At 33.2% G+C, this 16,427-nt stretch overlaps 1 protein-coding gene across 3 annotated transcripts; it reads left to right on the plus strand.

Moving 5' to 3' along the window:
• On the plus strand, positions 1 to 15,834 carry LOC128672043 (uncharacterized). 3 transcript variants are annotated; one of them, XM_053748933.1, is made up of 3 exons: positions 1 to 271; positions 8,548 to 8,948; positions 13,927 to 15,834. In XM_053748933.1, the coding sequence occupies exons 1-3, from the start codon at positions 205 to 207 to the stop codon at positions 14,410 to 14,412; spliced, it is 954 nt and encodes a 317-aa protein (XP_053604908.1). In that variant the 5' UTR covers positions 1 to 204; the 3' UTR covers positions 14,413 to 15,834. The 3 variants fall into 3 exon arrangements, with proteins under 3 accessions (XP_053604908.1, XP_053604910.1, XP_053604909.1); XM_053748935.2 differs by lacking the exon at positions 1 to 271 and adding an exon at positions 4,460 to 4,844; XM_053748934.1 differs by lacking the exon at positions 1 to 271 and adding an exon at positions 4,470 to 4,784.
• Positions 15,835 to 16,427: the final 593 nt, after the last annotated feature.

Genomic DNA, 16,427 nt, shown 5'->3' on the forward strand with positions numbered 1-16,427 from the left:
AGTTGGACGTATCCGCCTGTGTGATTTGTGCGGAACGCGATCTATACTTCGCTAATCATTACGCGTTCCATTTTCAAATCAATCCTATTCCTATGTGTTATATTTTTATTTCGTTTGTGGTGTGCCAGTGACCGTTTGAACTGTGTGACTTTATACCAAAGATTTATTTACTCTGTGATAGATTCTAATTTTAATTTATTAAAAATGGCAGATATTTGCAACTGCAATGGATGTTCCTCAAGGACGCAAGGACTACAATCCCAAAGACACAGTATGTTTTTTTATTATCATTAATTATATAACAGCAACAAAATTATCATAAGCAAATATATCCAATTATTTAATAGCATTCACTCTTATATAAATTATGCTAAAAGTCATAAACATCAAAATTGTATGCATATAAGTGTCATCACATACCTATATGATCTAATCGCACACTCATAGTTTTAAAATTGTGATAAAAATTGACGTTTTAAGTACACGTAATTATTAGTGACCTAATTTTAGCTTTCTTTACCTAAACCTTACCTTGTTTATAAGATACGAACAATAAATTAGCGATAAAAAATATTCAATCGTATAAATTTATCATTGTCTTTTCAAAACAAAAATTTCACCTCAATTGATCTCATATAATTATAAGTCATGATGAGATTATTTATATTAACATAATCAAAATTATTATAATTTTTTTTCGTACATACAATGCATTTTTAAATTTCGAATATCCATTGAGTTCGCGTTGGGACGTTCAGTTCACACCTTTCGCTGCGAGCTAAAAAGATCCTCAACGTATGAATCAACCACACGCACATATTCTCATCGTTAAACTATCCATTATTAATGTGTGTTTCTTTAATCTGTGACCTAAATGGGGTTACCACAGGGTTGACTTCAATGGAAAAATAAAATATCTTTTAATATTATGTATTAATCCCTAAAGCATGTGAGGTTGAACCATAGTAAACTTCTATTAGATATAAATAAAATTGTGTTACCTATTTGTGAGATGTAGAAACAGATAAAAGCTTATAAAATAATTCCACTTTCGTTGATCATGTTTCTATTTAACTGCATTTTTATAGTTACATTCATTGCCGATATGGTAGCCAATTGGCCACTAAAATTATTATGGTTATAATTACTAATCTCTAACAAATCATGCGTTTTATTAATCGTTCAGAGTTTAATTTGGCTTGTTGAAAACTATAATGATGTGATTAAATGCGCAACAAGCGAAAAAAGCCATTTTATGTATAACTTTCTGATAATAAATATCAACTTATACGAGTTTGTTTAGAATTCGGAACAAGTTTTCTTCTAAAGTAGTGTGTGTTGTTCATTATATAAATTGAATGGTTAATGTAGATGAAATAATGATTAATGTCGTGTTGTTTTTCAAATAAGGAAACAATACATTAATTGCTTTCCTAATTTCATGTGTAACAAATGTGTGCTCGTTACTTTTTATGATTGTTGCATTCAGATGAAAAACATTAGATTTTTTATTTCCTAAAAAGCGTGCTACCTCTTTCTTCTTGTGCCAGCCCTAGGCAAGGGTACGCAAGTCTTTCCACTTGCGTTTGCGCAGTGTATGATTTATATTGCGGCTACAGACAATACCGTATCTTATTGCTGGACTGTCGCGGAAGCTGAGGTTACGGTAAACTTAAATTAACTAAAACCGTGTACCGGGTTTTCTTGCGTTCGTGCTCGTTTCAATGACTTGATAGTTTGAAACTTCCCATGTTGTTGAAAATAAGTATGTAACCTATATTTATAAGTAAATTGCTAATTTTCTTCTTTTGACGCCAATAAGTGATATATATCATCCTATATTGAATAAATAATTTTGAATTTGAATTTTGAATTTCCAGACAATGATAAAAGTACATAATTTTAACACTACTTGTGGCTGTAATTTGGACCGCAGGATTTTATATTATTTAGATTATGTTATTATTTCGATAAAGAAATTAATAATGCTAAAATGGTCATAAATTCTAAGGTGGATCGAGATCACGCCTACTACTGATGAACCGTAAGAAAAACTAAGAAACTAAACAAGCTTCATACCTATACACAGTAGAAAACAGAACAGAGATACCTATATAGTAAATCTATAAAGCACAGACCCAAATGTTTTTATGCTTATTATTCCATTGAAGTATTATAATCACCTAGTGTTGGTCTAACTTTTTTCTGAAGTGTGACAAATCTAATCCGTGAACTTTCTCTTTCTGAATGACTAATAGCGGACTCATCTGATATACTACACTGCTTTTGTAGGTTTTCGTCGCGTTCGCGAAAATTCGGGAAACTCTGTGACTCATCGCCAGACAGCCTCGGAAAAGCCTCACGATTATACATTTCCATTTAACTAGGGTGTCCAGACGTCTTGAGTTTTTCCGGGATTTTCTTGCCTAATTTCAATAAATAGCTCACATTATTTCAATAACATATACTTAAGATATTTTTTGTATCGAAGTAAATTTTATTAACTTTTGCCAAGCAAATATTATATTTTGCATCCATATAGTTTGGTGGTAAATGAACATAGGCGAAACCACGGGCAAAAGCTAGTTTTTCTAATTCTGGAAGAATACTGAAAACGGCACGGTATGGTAATTATAGGTGAAAGTCATGCAGTATGGTAATGAATTAATAAACATCTGAATACTAATTATATATTCCTGCTTATATTTCTTTACTGAACTGTGAAACAAAATACAATAGAATGGTTACCCTATAATATCGTCACTGATGAAAGGCCTCAGGTACTAAGTGGGAATCTCCAAGGTGCAAAAAAATCATAATGGTTCATCATTCAGTTCTAATTAAGCATTGTTATCATTCACCGTAATAGAACATATTTCCTACGTTTACGTGGACTTCCACTGATTTGAACTTACATAAACGGTTGGGGGTTTACTATTATAGTTTATTAATTTAAATTCAAAACTACTGGATTTCCGTTTGATATATACTTACCATAATTACTACAAAATGTTTTGTTGCGAAGATACTTCGTATTAATATTGGAAAAAAAAGTTGTCCCAAAAACAAATGAACACACCGTTCGGGAAGTATTAATCATGAACATAATAATTCTATATTGACACTATCAATAAGAACAGGCACAATGGCATGGCTTGTTAACCACGGACAAAAAAACAAAAAAACGTGTCAACGTAAATACTCGAGTTGCTAGTTCAAATGTTTATACCATAACGCCACAGTCTAAAAAAGATCTACATAACCTCCATAGCAATCGTGCAGTAGGCTAAAACGAGGATCGTTATTTTTTTCGTATGTCATAAAGGATAGTGGCATACTTTTGAGTTTCGGATACGTAGGTGAATCTCAACAATCTATGTCAGGGTTCGTATTTCTCAGACGCTTTTTAATACTGTTTGCTTTGACGTTAAGTCCTTTTATTTTGACTTCGTGTTTGTGGTTCGTGAACCACGATGCGTCTACTTCACACTGCGACGTGAAAATGAAAGTTGTTTTTAGAGTTCACTGTACTAATTTTCATTAATTTACCTTACCAGTTTTTAAACACAGGAATATGTCACAATATTGTTTTGTTGTGCAACTGTGTTGCAAGTCATGGTTTTAATATGTTGATATTTATCTTACACAAATATAGCTTTTATCAATTAATTAGCCATTGGTAGGTAATAGAGTGCTTAGATAATCGATGATTAATTTTATTACACAGTGTAAACGGATGATGAAGTATATATTGATTCAACTTCTCCAATTTGAGGCATATTATATTATTTAAGTACATGTTTTTTTCTGAATGTATAAATAATAAATGTAAATTATTCATAATTAGCATCCAATAAGTACAGTATCGATTGCTATCGGATCGGAACACGTGCTACGAGGCGCGAGTCGCGACTAACGTCCGATAAAAACTCACTTTAGGATAGACTCATCGATGATTCACCGCGACTCGACGAATTATATTCACGCGAGAGATGTGGACAGAGGAAACCGTGGAGACATAATCTTCTACTCACATTTCTATTTATTTTAATAAGTTGAATATCGAACGTGATTATCTCTAAAAAATTTAAGTACATAAAAAACAAAAGAATATAAATCTTTACAATCTTTTGAACCTAAATGTTGACATCGATAACATCTTTTGTAATCTTAAATACCAATTATTGTTTTAAGCCTTGTTTAAAGACAAAGTCGTTATAGATTACGAAAATATTTCTATTATTAATACAAGTGCTTGCTTCCAATCACATTTGTCACCTTCCTGTAAGATAAATTGGAAATGGCATGACGTAACCGAATGCTTTCGAGTGATTAGTTCCTGATGTAACGTTAGGTGTTTAAACATAGTACAGTGACATAATAAAATTATATATCTATGTTGGGAAACATAGAAAACATAATACGAACGACGTCTCCTGGAGGGTCGGAGGTTGCGTTCCGGCGGTAAGGGTTTTCGCAGTTCACCGGCTATTTCATGTACGGTGCCGCATTTTGGTGGGCATTCAGCAAGTGAAGGCAGCGCGCGCGCCTGTCCCGCCACACGCTCCTTGCACCACGCCGGTGACAGACGACACGACGATCGCTTACATATATCGTGATTCTATGTGCTAAGCTCTAAGTGCCGAAACTCGCGTGTGAATATCCCTTAGTGAATTTTCTGACGATTTCCACTTTGGCAAATCGGGATAGGAACCGTTCGTCTGAACATGGACTTGCCCGCAGGATCTACATCAATGCGTTGTTCATGGATGTCTTTTTAACCGGTGTGTGATGTTTTTGTTTATTTTGTTTGACAAATTCTGATCTAATGTGTTTGAAGTATGGTGGGTAGACGCATTTTTTTTTATTTTATTTATATGATAAGTGCAACATTTTTTATTTATTAACGTTTTATTGAATTTCCAAAAAAAAATATGTCGAGATCTATATTCCTGTTTAAATAAAATTTAATTCAATTAAAGTCGTAATAATTAATAATAATTAATTTACTTTACGAAAATAAATGGACAAAAATTTTCCCACTCCGTCATTATCTTTGCCCATAAAAAAATCTATATTTTTTATTTGATAGTGTATGTGTAAGAAATAGCAATACGGGATAGCATAACGGGATGACATAAATGACCTAATTTGCACACTGCAACAAAATTAGCAAAATTTCTCCGCATCATGCAAGGTACTCATGCATACTTCAATCTAAAATCATCATTGTCATACAAATTGATGGATAAGCAAATTCAATTGATCGTTTTTGGAAGTGAACAATAATATTGAGAAAGAATCGGTATCGCATCGACAGCGATCGTGTGGGAATGTTCAACAACGGCCGTCGGCGATCGATCAAAAGCATTTTTCGCTGAACATCGAAGACATCCGATACTTTATGAGTAACTTTTTGAATTTGGAACATTTGAAATGCTCGCTTTCCACTTTTGGTTACTATCAATATCACCAGTAACAATTTTAATTAGATTATTTTTTTATTCGGATTACATTTACTAGTTTACCTTTATTTTTATTTTTACCGCATATATTTCCAGTCTATGTTTGTGTAACCGCCAAATGATTCATTCCTTGATTTAGAAGTTCTATTATTATTTTTTCCGGATGACTAATTTCAAATCATTAATTAGAACGAAAACGTCACAAGATGTGTAACAATAATATGGATCTATTTATAAAATGTCTCATTCCAAATCACCATCAAATCATATTACATTATTATTAAATTTTATGCTTTTAGTTTTTAATTTATTAGAAACAATTACATAATTTCAGGATAAACTGTAATCAAAATGGTCGATTTTCCGTATGCATTCCAATTTTAGTATTTGGGTTAATCCCATGAATTAAATTAAAATTAAATACAATTAAAACAGTACATTAACACAGTTGATCTCGATCTCACCAACAATGGGCTTGGATATAGTATAAAAAATAACAAAACGAATGTCGTTTGATATTAGCCGTCTACAAAATTTACGATTGTCATTTTTTTATACCCCGCTCGGCATCATGGTGTTTATATTGCATAAATTATATTGTCAACGACTCGAATTGACCCAATGATTCACTGACCATTTTCCGCGGTTTATCCTATAAAGCCTACTTCACACGTCTTTAACACTTTACTAAATCCTATTCTGATAAATGTTATATTTTCATGCTTTTAGTAAGTCATCAATTATAAAAAGATATCACATTCGCAGATTTACATGTTTTGAAAATATAATTCTATTTCATTGTATTTACTTCGCATATTATTATGTAGAAGCTATAAATTTAGTATATAGTTACTAATTTCATAGCCTCTAAATAATAATATATCTTCTTATCTCATGAAATAGAGTGAACAAAGCAATATTTTATTGAAAGCGCAAATAAAATAAACTCATTTGCTTTCACTTCTTATTTTGTTAGATATTATACTGGCAAAAATATTCACATTCTTTGATTTTTTACATAAAATTGACAAGACAACTTAATAAGGCAAGTTACTAATTCCGTGGAAACAAGCCTTTAGTATTGACGTAACTTTTTACTGGTAATGGATGTTTGTATTGATCCTTTTGATTATTTCTCTGAATGTCTACGCAAATCGTGTACCTACCGATTGGCTAATTCTGAGATTTACAAAACTAAATAAAGGTTTTAACATATGTTATTACACACTGTGAATTATGTCTAAACAATATACATATTCTATAGTATTGAGTAACTTATTACAAAAACTCATAAATGTAAAATAAAATATTTCTAAGTATACTTGCACAAAATAACAAATATTGCCATTTACTAAAGGACAACAAGGTAACTTTAAATGCCTAACAAAAGCTAGACGTCCCGCGACAACAAGCACGTGTCCGCTTTATGGTCTATTGACACGTAAAAATTGTAAATACGCCTTGAAAGGGTAGCTTTCTAGGTTTTAGCACTGAATACAAAGGCCGCTTCAAAGTTGGTGGTGTTTCTCCATTACGCCGGCTACACACCATCGCCGAACTCGGACAGATGTCAACATTGCGTCGTTTGTATGAGAGTATTTATTTACCGCAATGAAAAACCAGCAAAGTATGCCGAATCCGCCAAAGTTTGGCGAACTATTCAGCGACAGTGTATAGCCGGCATTAAAGTCGGAAAACGGTCGGCGAATCGCGAGGCAGGGCCGGGGCATAAAATATGTTTTATGACCGACGGAGTCTTCAATAACCGTCAAACGTGAAATCGAATGGGACAAGGCATTTTTGCGACGGCCATGGGCGTCGTGTTTTTGGAGAAATAAAACATTGGCAATTGTTTTTTTTATGCATTCGATTTTAGATTTACAATATACGATAACAAATAAATACGGATCGCGTGTCAAGTTAATTGTTTTTTTACGACGTGTCACAAAAAATCATGTTGTTCTATTAACCTATTTGATGAACTTGCGTACTTACATATTTTTTTTTCATTTCTCATAAAATACAAATAAACTAAGTTGATTGTATTGCGTTATCCCATGGTTCCCCCGCTCAACACCCCCTGAGAAAGCAGTCCGGACATGGAGATCGTACAAGAAGTTGCACATACTATAATCACGTAGCTTATTATTTTTTATGTCTCGTCGACAACTCCACTTAATAGGAATGCAGCTGTTTGTGGATACCGAACAACCAGCCACAGAATAAAGACAGTGTAGACGTATAGCCAAATAAATAACGAGGCTTACATGCAAAAATTTTATTTAGTATTTTTCAAACCCATCTAAATTTATTAAGAAATTCTGAGCGTGCTCTAAAAATACAGGTAGGTACAACATGCCCTTCAGTCACCTTATTCAAATGAACGAAATCAACAAAATAATACAATTATATAACATTAAAAATCATGGTGCATTTGAGTTATTCTTCTATGAGCTTTTTATTTTATATCGTGACTTTTAACGAGTTTTTTTGGACAATAACGCGACGAATGATTGATTCTTAATAAGGTCGGTAAAATCTTACTAACAATAAAAAGTTGTGGTGAATTATAATTTCGAACTACTCTTCATACAGCTATGGATAATAGGTAAATTACATAAAGTCAATATAAAGAGTACTGGATGTGATAAAACACCATATAATACAAGACGGATGTTGTTTACTTACTTCTAATACATGTATAATATTTACCAAATACAAATTGATGCAAAGACAAATTGATTATACCTAGTCTTATACACTAATAATAAATCATTTTATTGTAAGCTCATCTTTATATTGAAATATCATTTAAACTAACTGTATAATTACTTAATTAATCGGAATTGTAGATCTTGCGCAATTTTGTGCACACAAATGTAATTAAACTTTCTTTCACACCCAAGACCGAGGGTATAAATATTAGAAAAGGATTACTCGTTATCAATCTGATTCGACTAATCTATCGGATAGCACGTATCAATCATCGCGATGGCATGTAATGATTATATCATTTCTATTATACATACGTTTAGTAGCGCATTGTCCTTCACGCTAACCGTGCGTCTGTGTATTGTTACAGGTTTTTCCAAAAAGCTGTTGGTAGCTATAAGTGTATCAGTGATCATAGCCATGTGCCTGACACCCGCCGAAGCTGCCTCGTTGACACATAGACAGTTGAAGCAGTTAAGCATGACAGAAACCAAAGAGATGGCAGAACTACCCTCCGAGATGCAACTTGCCCACAGGCGACGCCATCAGAGGCACACGAAAATGACCAAAGTTGAGGAGCATATGCTGAAGATTAGGAGAAATCTGAAACTAACGAAAAATGACTTCAGAGAGCACAAAGATAAAGTTAGCTATTCAGAAACGTACAGAGACCATAAAATCAAAGTGCCAGCGACGAACTTTTTGGAAATCCATCGGTTGCTTCAGAGTTTCAAGAATAAAACTATGACGACGGCGATGCGAGAACGCAAAGTGAGTATACCTTATAAAAAACTTGTAATATTGAATTAAATAACAGAACATTTTTTATGATGCCGTTAAAATCATTATTCTAATGAAATATAGCAAAAACATGTGCATACTTCCAGAGAAAATCTAATCGAAAATTTTCAAACATAATCTTAGTATCTCCAGTCATTTAAATGCTAATTTATATAGATGCGTAATTACTCCCATCGATGCAGTGTCACAGTACTAGCCCGACCTTCGATTTATCTGCAATTTTAGTTTTTCATTCAAGTTATTAAATTACAGCATAAAATAATACTTCCATTAATTCAATTAAAAGCTTTACTTAGTAGTAACTTGGATTAAATTTAATTTATTCATGTATTTTAGATGATGTCACCGCAACTAAGCATGTCAAGTTTTTGTTTAAGATGTACATTCGATGTAACATTCATTCACCCAAACTTTAATTCGATCAAGGCCAACCTTTTTGTCCAGTTTAGACATGTCTCTACAAGTGGAGAATTTCGTGACGTAATTTATCAAATAAATCAGTGAATCATAATAATATTATATACAATACATGTGGCAATGTTGATAACAATGATATTGTAAACGCCAATTTATTACACATACATGAAATTGGAGCATAAAATAATGCCGGCTCCACACTATTGTCGAACTCAGACATGCGCGAACATTGCGTAGTTTGTATATAGTTAGTTTGTATATAGTGCTTTTATTTATGGCAATGAAAAACCCGCTATGTAACGCTGTGCCGCATCTGACAAAATCCGGCGAACTGTTCCGCGTTAATGTCGACCCCACTATATATTTCTTTCGACCGCCAAGCTAAAAACTGTGCTACTACGCTCGTCTTTCGCTTCCGCTATCGTCCCCAACAAATAAAATACTAGGTCCACTGTTAGTATGTGACTAATTTGAGTTTAAAAAAAAATACATGAAGTAAAACCTATACCTTAATATACTCTGAGTACAACTTAACATTAAAATTTAAGAGAAGGATCAAACTCCATGATTACCGCGGTCAATCTCAGACACCAGCGAGTACAGGACCGGCCCATCGCTTTTTCCCGTTCAATGTTTTTGCAATACTTTTAATTTACTTTTTAAGACAAAGAGTACGGAGCTCCACAGCTTAAATGAGCTTTGGCCGAGCCAAATTACATGCGGACAGCTTTGTAACACGTTTATTTGCATCACGTTGTACTTAAGGGCAATAACTAGTATCCCAAGCCCTCAATTTGCTGCACCGCTCTCCTTTTGTAAATCGACGCGGCTTTAAGTGTTTTATAAAGCTTCATTTAGTTATACAAGGTCTTGCTTATATTTAAACTTCATCTTTATGAATTTTAAAAATAAACAAATCATTGTACCTAATCTTGAGAAACATGAAAACTTTGAAATCATACCGAAAAAAACGATTTTCTTATATGGATATTTCCATGTAATTCCGAGGTATAAGAACTATCAGTAATCATGAAGTCCTCAACTGATAAATGTCTATTAATTTCATAGTTTTTCAAGAGTAAATAAAATAATATTTGTGCGTCTGTCGTCGCGTGCGCATGTGATTATAGCGTTGTAGAAACAGAGGTAGGTAGTTAAATGTTTCGTCGAATTTGCATAGATTGACACCAGCCGATTCGGTGGCACGCAACTGCGCCTGGCAACAAGTTATAAATAACTATCGAGATATATAAAGCCCGACCCGAAAATAACCATTTATTTATTTTTATTATATAAGATTGATATACTATTATTATTACGAACATGTTTTCCTATATGGTGTTTACACATTTTAGTTTCCAAGATATTTTTAGTGAGTTTAAGATAAATCATGTAAAATAACTACAAAAAAGCCTAAAGCAATTAAAATAAAACATAACATTAAGATAACATCAAGGACAAAAATGCGTGGAGGAATTTAGGGGAGGCTTTGCCCAGCAGTTTTTGCCCAGCAGTGGAACTTAAATTAGCTAGAAAAAAATAGATAACATACCGTGATCCGTGATATTCAAATATATATTAAACAACAAACCATGTTGCCAAATAATTTAAGTTTAATTGATTGTATTTTAAAGAAACAAAATGATACCCATTGTAATCCGATTATGCTCCCACCACATACAAATTTTAATGGCCCTTTCAAACGCCTCTATTTGCCGAACTCGCATCTGGACCACGACTTTCTATTATGTATTCATATTGTACACCCACTAATTAGTACACAAAACTTAATGCCAGACAATAAGTATGTGTGCTTTGAACGTGTCCGGTGACCTTACACATTACGAGACGAAGCGCGCCACGAACTAAATTATCTTCTAACATAACAGTGCCGAGACGCCCAGTATCCCAACTATGAATATTAAATATTTCTAAACTACGTCTCGACAGTTCGTCAATGCGCGGCCACTTAACAAATCCAAATATTTGACATTGGGCAAAGGAAAGCGTTAGAATTCAAGTGATCTGTGCTTCGCTTCGGCTTAAGTTGACTTACGAACAATTTAAAAATTAAATACTGCTCAAATGAGTCGTTAAAACAGAGGGCTTCACAAAAGAACCGTGTGGACCTGCCTTTGTATTATTTGTACAATATCCCTTTCCAACATTTACTTACTTATTTTGCAGGTAATATCAGGAATGTTAGTTAAATAATTGCGTAGCAGGGTAAAAAAAAATATAAGTCGAGTAAGACCTTTCAGTGTTTGAATAAAGGGCAGGCATTCCACAAATGCTAACGCGGCGCGCTTTCATGGTGACAAGAGATTTAGCTTTAGCGGTCGCCGTGTGTAGTGTTTGCTCAGTATTTACGATTTAACAAAACAACACGAAATGTTAAAAACACATTATTTGTCCAAGTGAGACGAATGTGAACTTACGATTCCGGAGTGCAGGCATTTGTCTCCAACACGTTTCACAGGTAAAGCCCGACCATTTAAAGCATATGTACTTATTGTCGAGTTTTCAGTTTTATACTTGGCCATATTTGTGGCCGAGCGCGACGCTTTTATCGCTCTAAGATTTCTGCGACGACGGCGCTTTACAATCTGGGAAACAACTCGTGTGCGACGAAAACGCAAAACGCATTTGTGAGCTGTTAAGGTCGCGATTAATTTTAAAGTAATTTCGGCGCGTAATGCAAACATTCCGAACTATAGATACTACAAATTAATATAGTGTGCAGTTCTCTCCTTACTAATAGATATCATCATATTATGAAATGAAAAGCTTTGACAGCTGATATTGGCATTCCCAAAGATTGTTGACTTGAGACAAGATTAATTTTTGTTGGGGCAAGGAAATAGGACTAGGAAATACGCGATGACGAGAAATAGGGACTCTGAAATAGATTTATAACGTCCGCCATGTGAATCATTTCAGTTTTAATTAATTAAATGGTGCATCGTTCCCGGTACCGTGGTGACATACCGTTGGTCGATGGTAATTATTCCAAGAACAATGACGACTCAATGAGATGGATTCATTCATTATCTACTACTACCAGCTGAAGCGTAACACAGTTTCAGTCACCTGATAGTAAAATACTTTGACGTTGTTAGGGAAAATTCAGTATTTTGGTGATAAATTCTAATGTAGTATGTATTTTTAGATATATATATGAATTTAGTGTAGTGTAGTAAAATTTATAGTATAGTGCAGTGATTCTCTCACTTTTATTTTAAAGAAATTGTAGTATGTACCTACGCGTATGTTGGAGAACAATCCGAGATCTGTTACAAGGATCAAGGGAGACCGGCTTGTCTAGTATTCGTCACCTCCCCTTCGTCGCTCATTGTTGACTTTAGTCTATGACATTCAATATAATGGCAATTAAATCCGTCTTATAATAGATACCTAAATTGTTTATAAATTAAAATACGCTTATGATAAAAAATTACATGGATATATATATCTTTCCCTGCATTAATTTGTATTGTATTCTTCATCTCATAAATATAACTTGTGTTGTTATTAATAGGAGTAATTAACTATTTTAAATACAATAAATAATAAAAGTGGGTCGCATCAACATTTACGTTAACGTCAAAGTTAACTGGTGAAACGCACCTTAAGTGCCAAGTGTTATTTAAATTCACAGTTCATCAATTAAATATTTTATAAACAAAAATTTTCTAATGCTCATTCAAACTTCCCAATATTATGGTAGAATATAATCATAAACTTTTTATGTCTAAGTATTTTAGTATAATGTCATACCGCTACTAAAGGTAAATTCCCGACCTGTTGATACAAAATTATGTAAATAAGACACAGATTAAACGTTTATCTAATCTAACATGCAACAAAGTTGACATTACAATAAAAAAAACTATATTATTTGTACATCGAACTGTTTTTTTTTCATGATAAAGCGTTTAATAACGTTGTTCTTGTCCATGGAGCTGAAGTTAGGAAAACAAGCATTTAAGATCAAAAAGCGGTACGATTAAAAAACATACTATAATTTAAAAAAGGGAATGCTTCAATATTTCTTATTTATTCACGTAAAATCTTCATTTGATACATAAGTAGAATATATTCCAAATTAACACAAAAGGTACTTTTTATTCCAAAATTCCTATGAGAATGAAGCCGAAAGGCATAACTAGTGCCACATAAAACCGATTTAAAAGTCAGATGACCAAGTAGTAAAGCAGAGTATCAAACGTATGTATATGTATGAGTGCTAGTCATATCGGCGAATACCTAAGGATTATAACCTCGACACGAATCGTAGGCGCAGTAATGTATCTACAATTAAATTTACTTAATTCAAGATTACAAGTTACTTCTGTGGTTCTATTTAATATTTTTGTTTTTAAGACCACCTGACCACACATACATAGTCAGAATGCACTTTGTGATATCCTTTTGGATAACTTCTTCATCTAAGTGGACTTACAACAACACCAACCAATATCGTCTTAAGTAATTCAGCATTTATCTAACATCATGTTATCTTTTGTTACAGTTCGTGTACATCGCTGTGAAGCTCTACAAGTCCCTCTTCAAATACAGTGAAATATTCCAAGCTATTCAAAATGTTAACGTCGTGGCACAAGACGTGGAATTCAGCAAATATCAGGACAGACGAAAATCGTTCCTGAGCGAAATCATACGGAACCTGAACAACATCTTGCCGGTCATCGGAGACGGAATTAGGGACTTCAAAAAAAATATTGACTTGTCAAATCCTCTCGGAGAAAAAGAGGACACGATTTTACAAAGCTTCAAATCAGAGATAGCGGCTATCAACAGCGCTGAAACATGCCTTAAGTATGATGGCTTAATATTTAGAGGATACGGCATTTTATTGAAGAAATGGTACTGCATTGTTTCGTCGAAACAAGACAGGACGCATAAGGAGAACATGAGATGTAGGACGGTTGAATCCAAAGTGAAGAGCCCCAAGAAACATAGAAAACAAAAGAAGAAGCGCAGAGTTAATAATATTTAATCTATTTTTGTTATTCTGGTGATGATACACACAGAATGAAAGGTTTGACGCGGATGTCGGTACGGAAATCCTGAATCGAATCGAGTGAGATGTTTGGGCTGCCATGAATTTGCGAAATTCTTGAAACAATCGTTTGCAAATTCTTGAACCTATTTATTGTATAGGAGCTTAGTACACTGTAAAATAATTCTAAATGACGATACAATATTGTTGATTAAGTACTGGGTACATTTTCTGTGATATTTAAATAGTAATTTTAGTGACTAATTTAATTTATTCATTAGAATTGTAAGACGTTGTTTAAGTTCCTCTATATTTCCTGCGATGTCTCTACTTCGTTGCTTTATCTCAGTATTTCGTTGTTTTATTTATTTTATTTTATTTGTTTTGTCTTCATTTTTATTTAATTAATGAATGAGTGAGTGAAAATGTAAGTATTATTATGTGTGATGAGATTTTTCTTCGACAAATTTAGACATGACTATGCTATTTAAGATAATGATATAAAGTATTATTAGAAGGCAAATGATATTGCCGTTTCAGCCAAGAAAGACTTTATAGCAGATAATTATGTTGCGTATTAATTTGTGTGTTAGTTAGAATAAGTATTTTCCCTGAAATGCTAAAATTCACTAAGATCTGTATAGCATTCCGCTTATAATCATTTTTTAAAAATCTCCTATGTCTATTGTACCTAATTTGATGTCTATTTGGATCTTGAAATCATTAATCATACTTATTATCAGTATTATTCTAAAATAATTAAAAACACTGAGATTCCGTAATATGCATATTATTTTTGTGACTTTTTACATTTGCCATGTATTTATGTATATAGATTTATGTGTAGTGTTAATAAATTGAACAGTATATAAAGTAGGGAAAATTCCACTATACAAAATTGTAGTAGATCTAATGAAATACTTATAATGTGTCCTCTCTTTAGCTTTTCAAAACCAATTCGCTTCAAATGTACCTACAAATTTCAAAACTGAACTATGGGTGCGTTGCACCGGTCCACTCTGACATTATTTTTAACTTGCAAAATAGTACAAAGTACGCCATTTTATCTAAAAGTCGGCGGCGCGCAGGTTAAAAGTTAATGTCAAAGTAGACTGGTGCAACCCACTCTAAGTGGTTCCTCTAGCATAGAATATCCACAGCATCAAAACGCGAGTGTTGATTGTTTACCTTATATAATGTTAATAAAATCGGATCGGGGCGGGAGTCTGTCTGGCGATTATTCTAGGTGAATTTCAAGTAGTTTGGTACTTTGTACAGCGTCGTTTTCAACAAAAGTGTTACATTATTTACCTACCAGTACATACATAGTACATGTTTTACATTGCCAATTTTTGTAATTATAAAAATATGACACACACTTTGTGCATAAAAATTAAATAAAATTATGAAGCTTTTAAATTTTTTGTTTTATTTTTATTTTAACTTGGCTAACAACTACTGAATACATACATCTATTTACCTTTTGTGACTTTAGTATTAAAATAATACTTAGGTATGGCATAAAAGTTATGAATGAACTTCGTTCTATCCTTGTTTGGTTGTATATATAAATCAAATAGTGTTTAATGTACGTCATATCACATCACTATTAATGCCGGCTCCACACAGTCGCAAATTCGGTATACATTGCTGGTTTTTCATTGCGGTAAATAAAAGCTCTCATTTGCGTCGGCATGTGTCTGAGTTCGGTGACAAAGTGGAGCTGGCATTAAGTTTAACAAAATGCATTTCAATAAATCCTGGTGGCAACTTTATTCAGAATTTAATACCAGCCAATATCAACGAAGTCAGACAGAGGCCGACGCGAATCTACGTTCCCATTGCGATTGTAAAATTTGCGTGTAATCTTTTTATTATTGCAGAGAAAAACCAGCAATGTAACTGTTTTTAAATAGGTAGTGTACATTATAGTCCAAGAGGCATTTATTTGTATAGCACCTATTCCATCGAACATCACTCTACACACAAATTTGATATTTTTTTATGACGAC

The sequence above is a fragment of the Plodia interpunctella genome, chromosome 8 (genome assembly GCF_027563975.2).
Source record: "Plodia interpunctella isolate USDA-ARS_2022_Savannah chromosome 8, ilPloInte3.2, whole genome shotgun sequence".
In the NCBI taxonomy this organism is placed as follows: Eukaryota; Metazoa; Arthropoda; class Insecta; order Lepidoptera; family Pyralidae; genus Plodia; species Plodia interpunctella.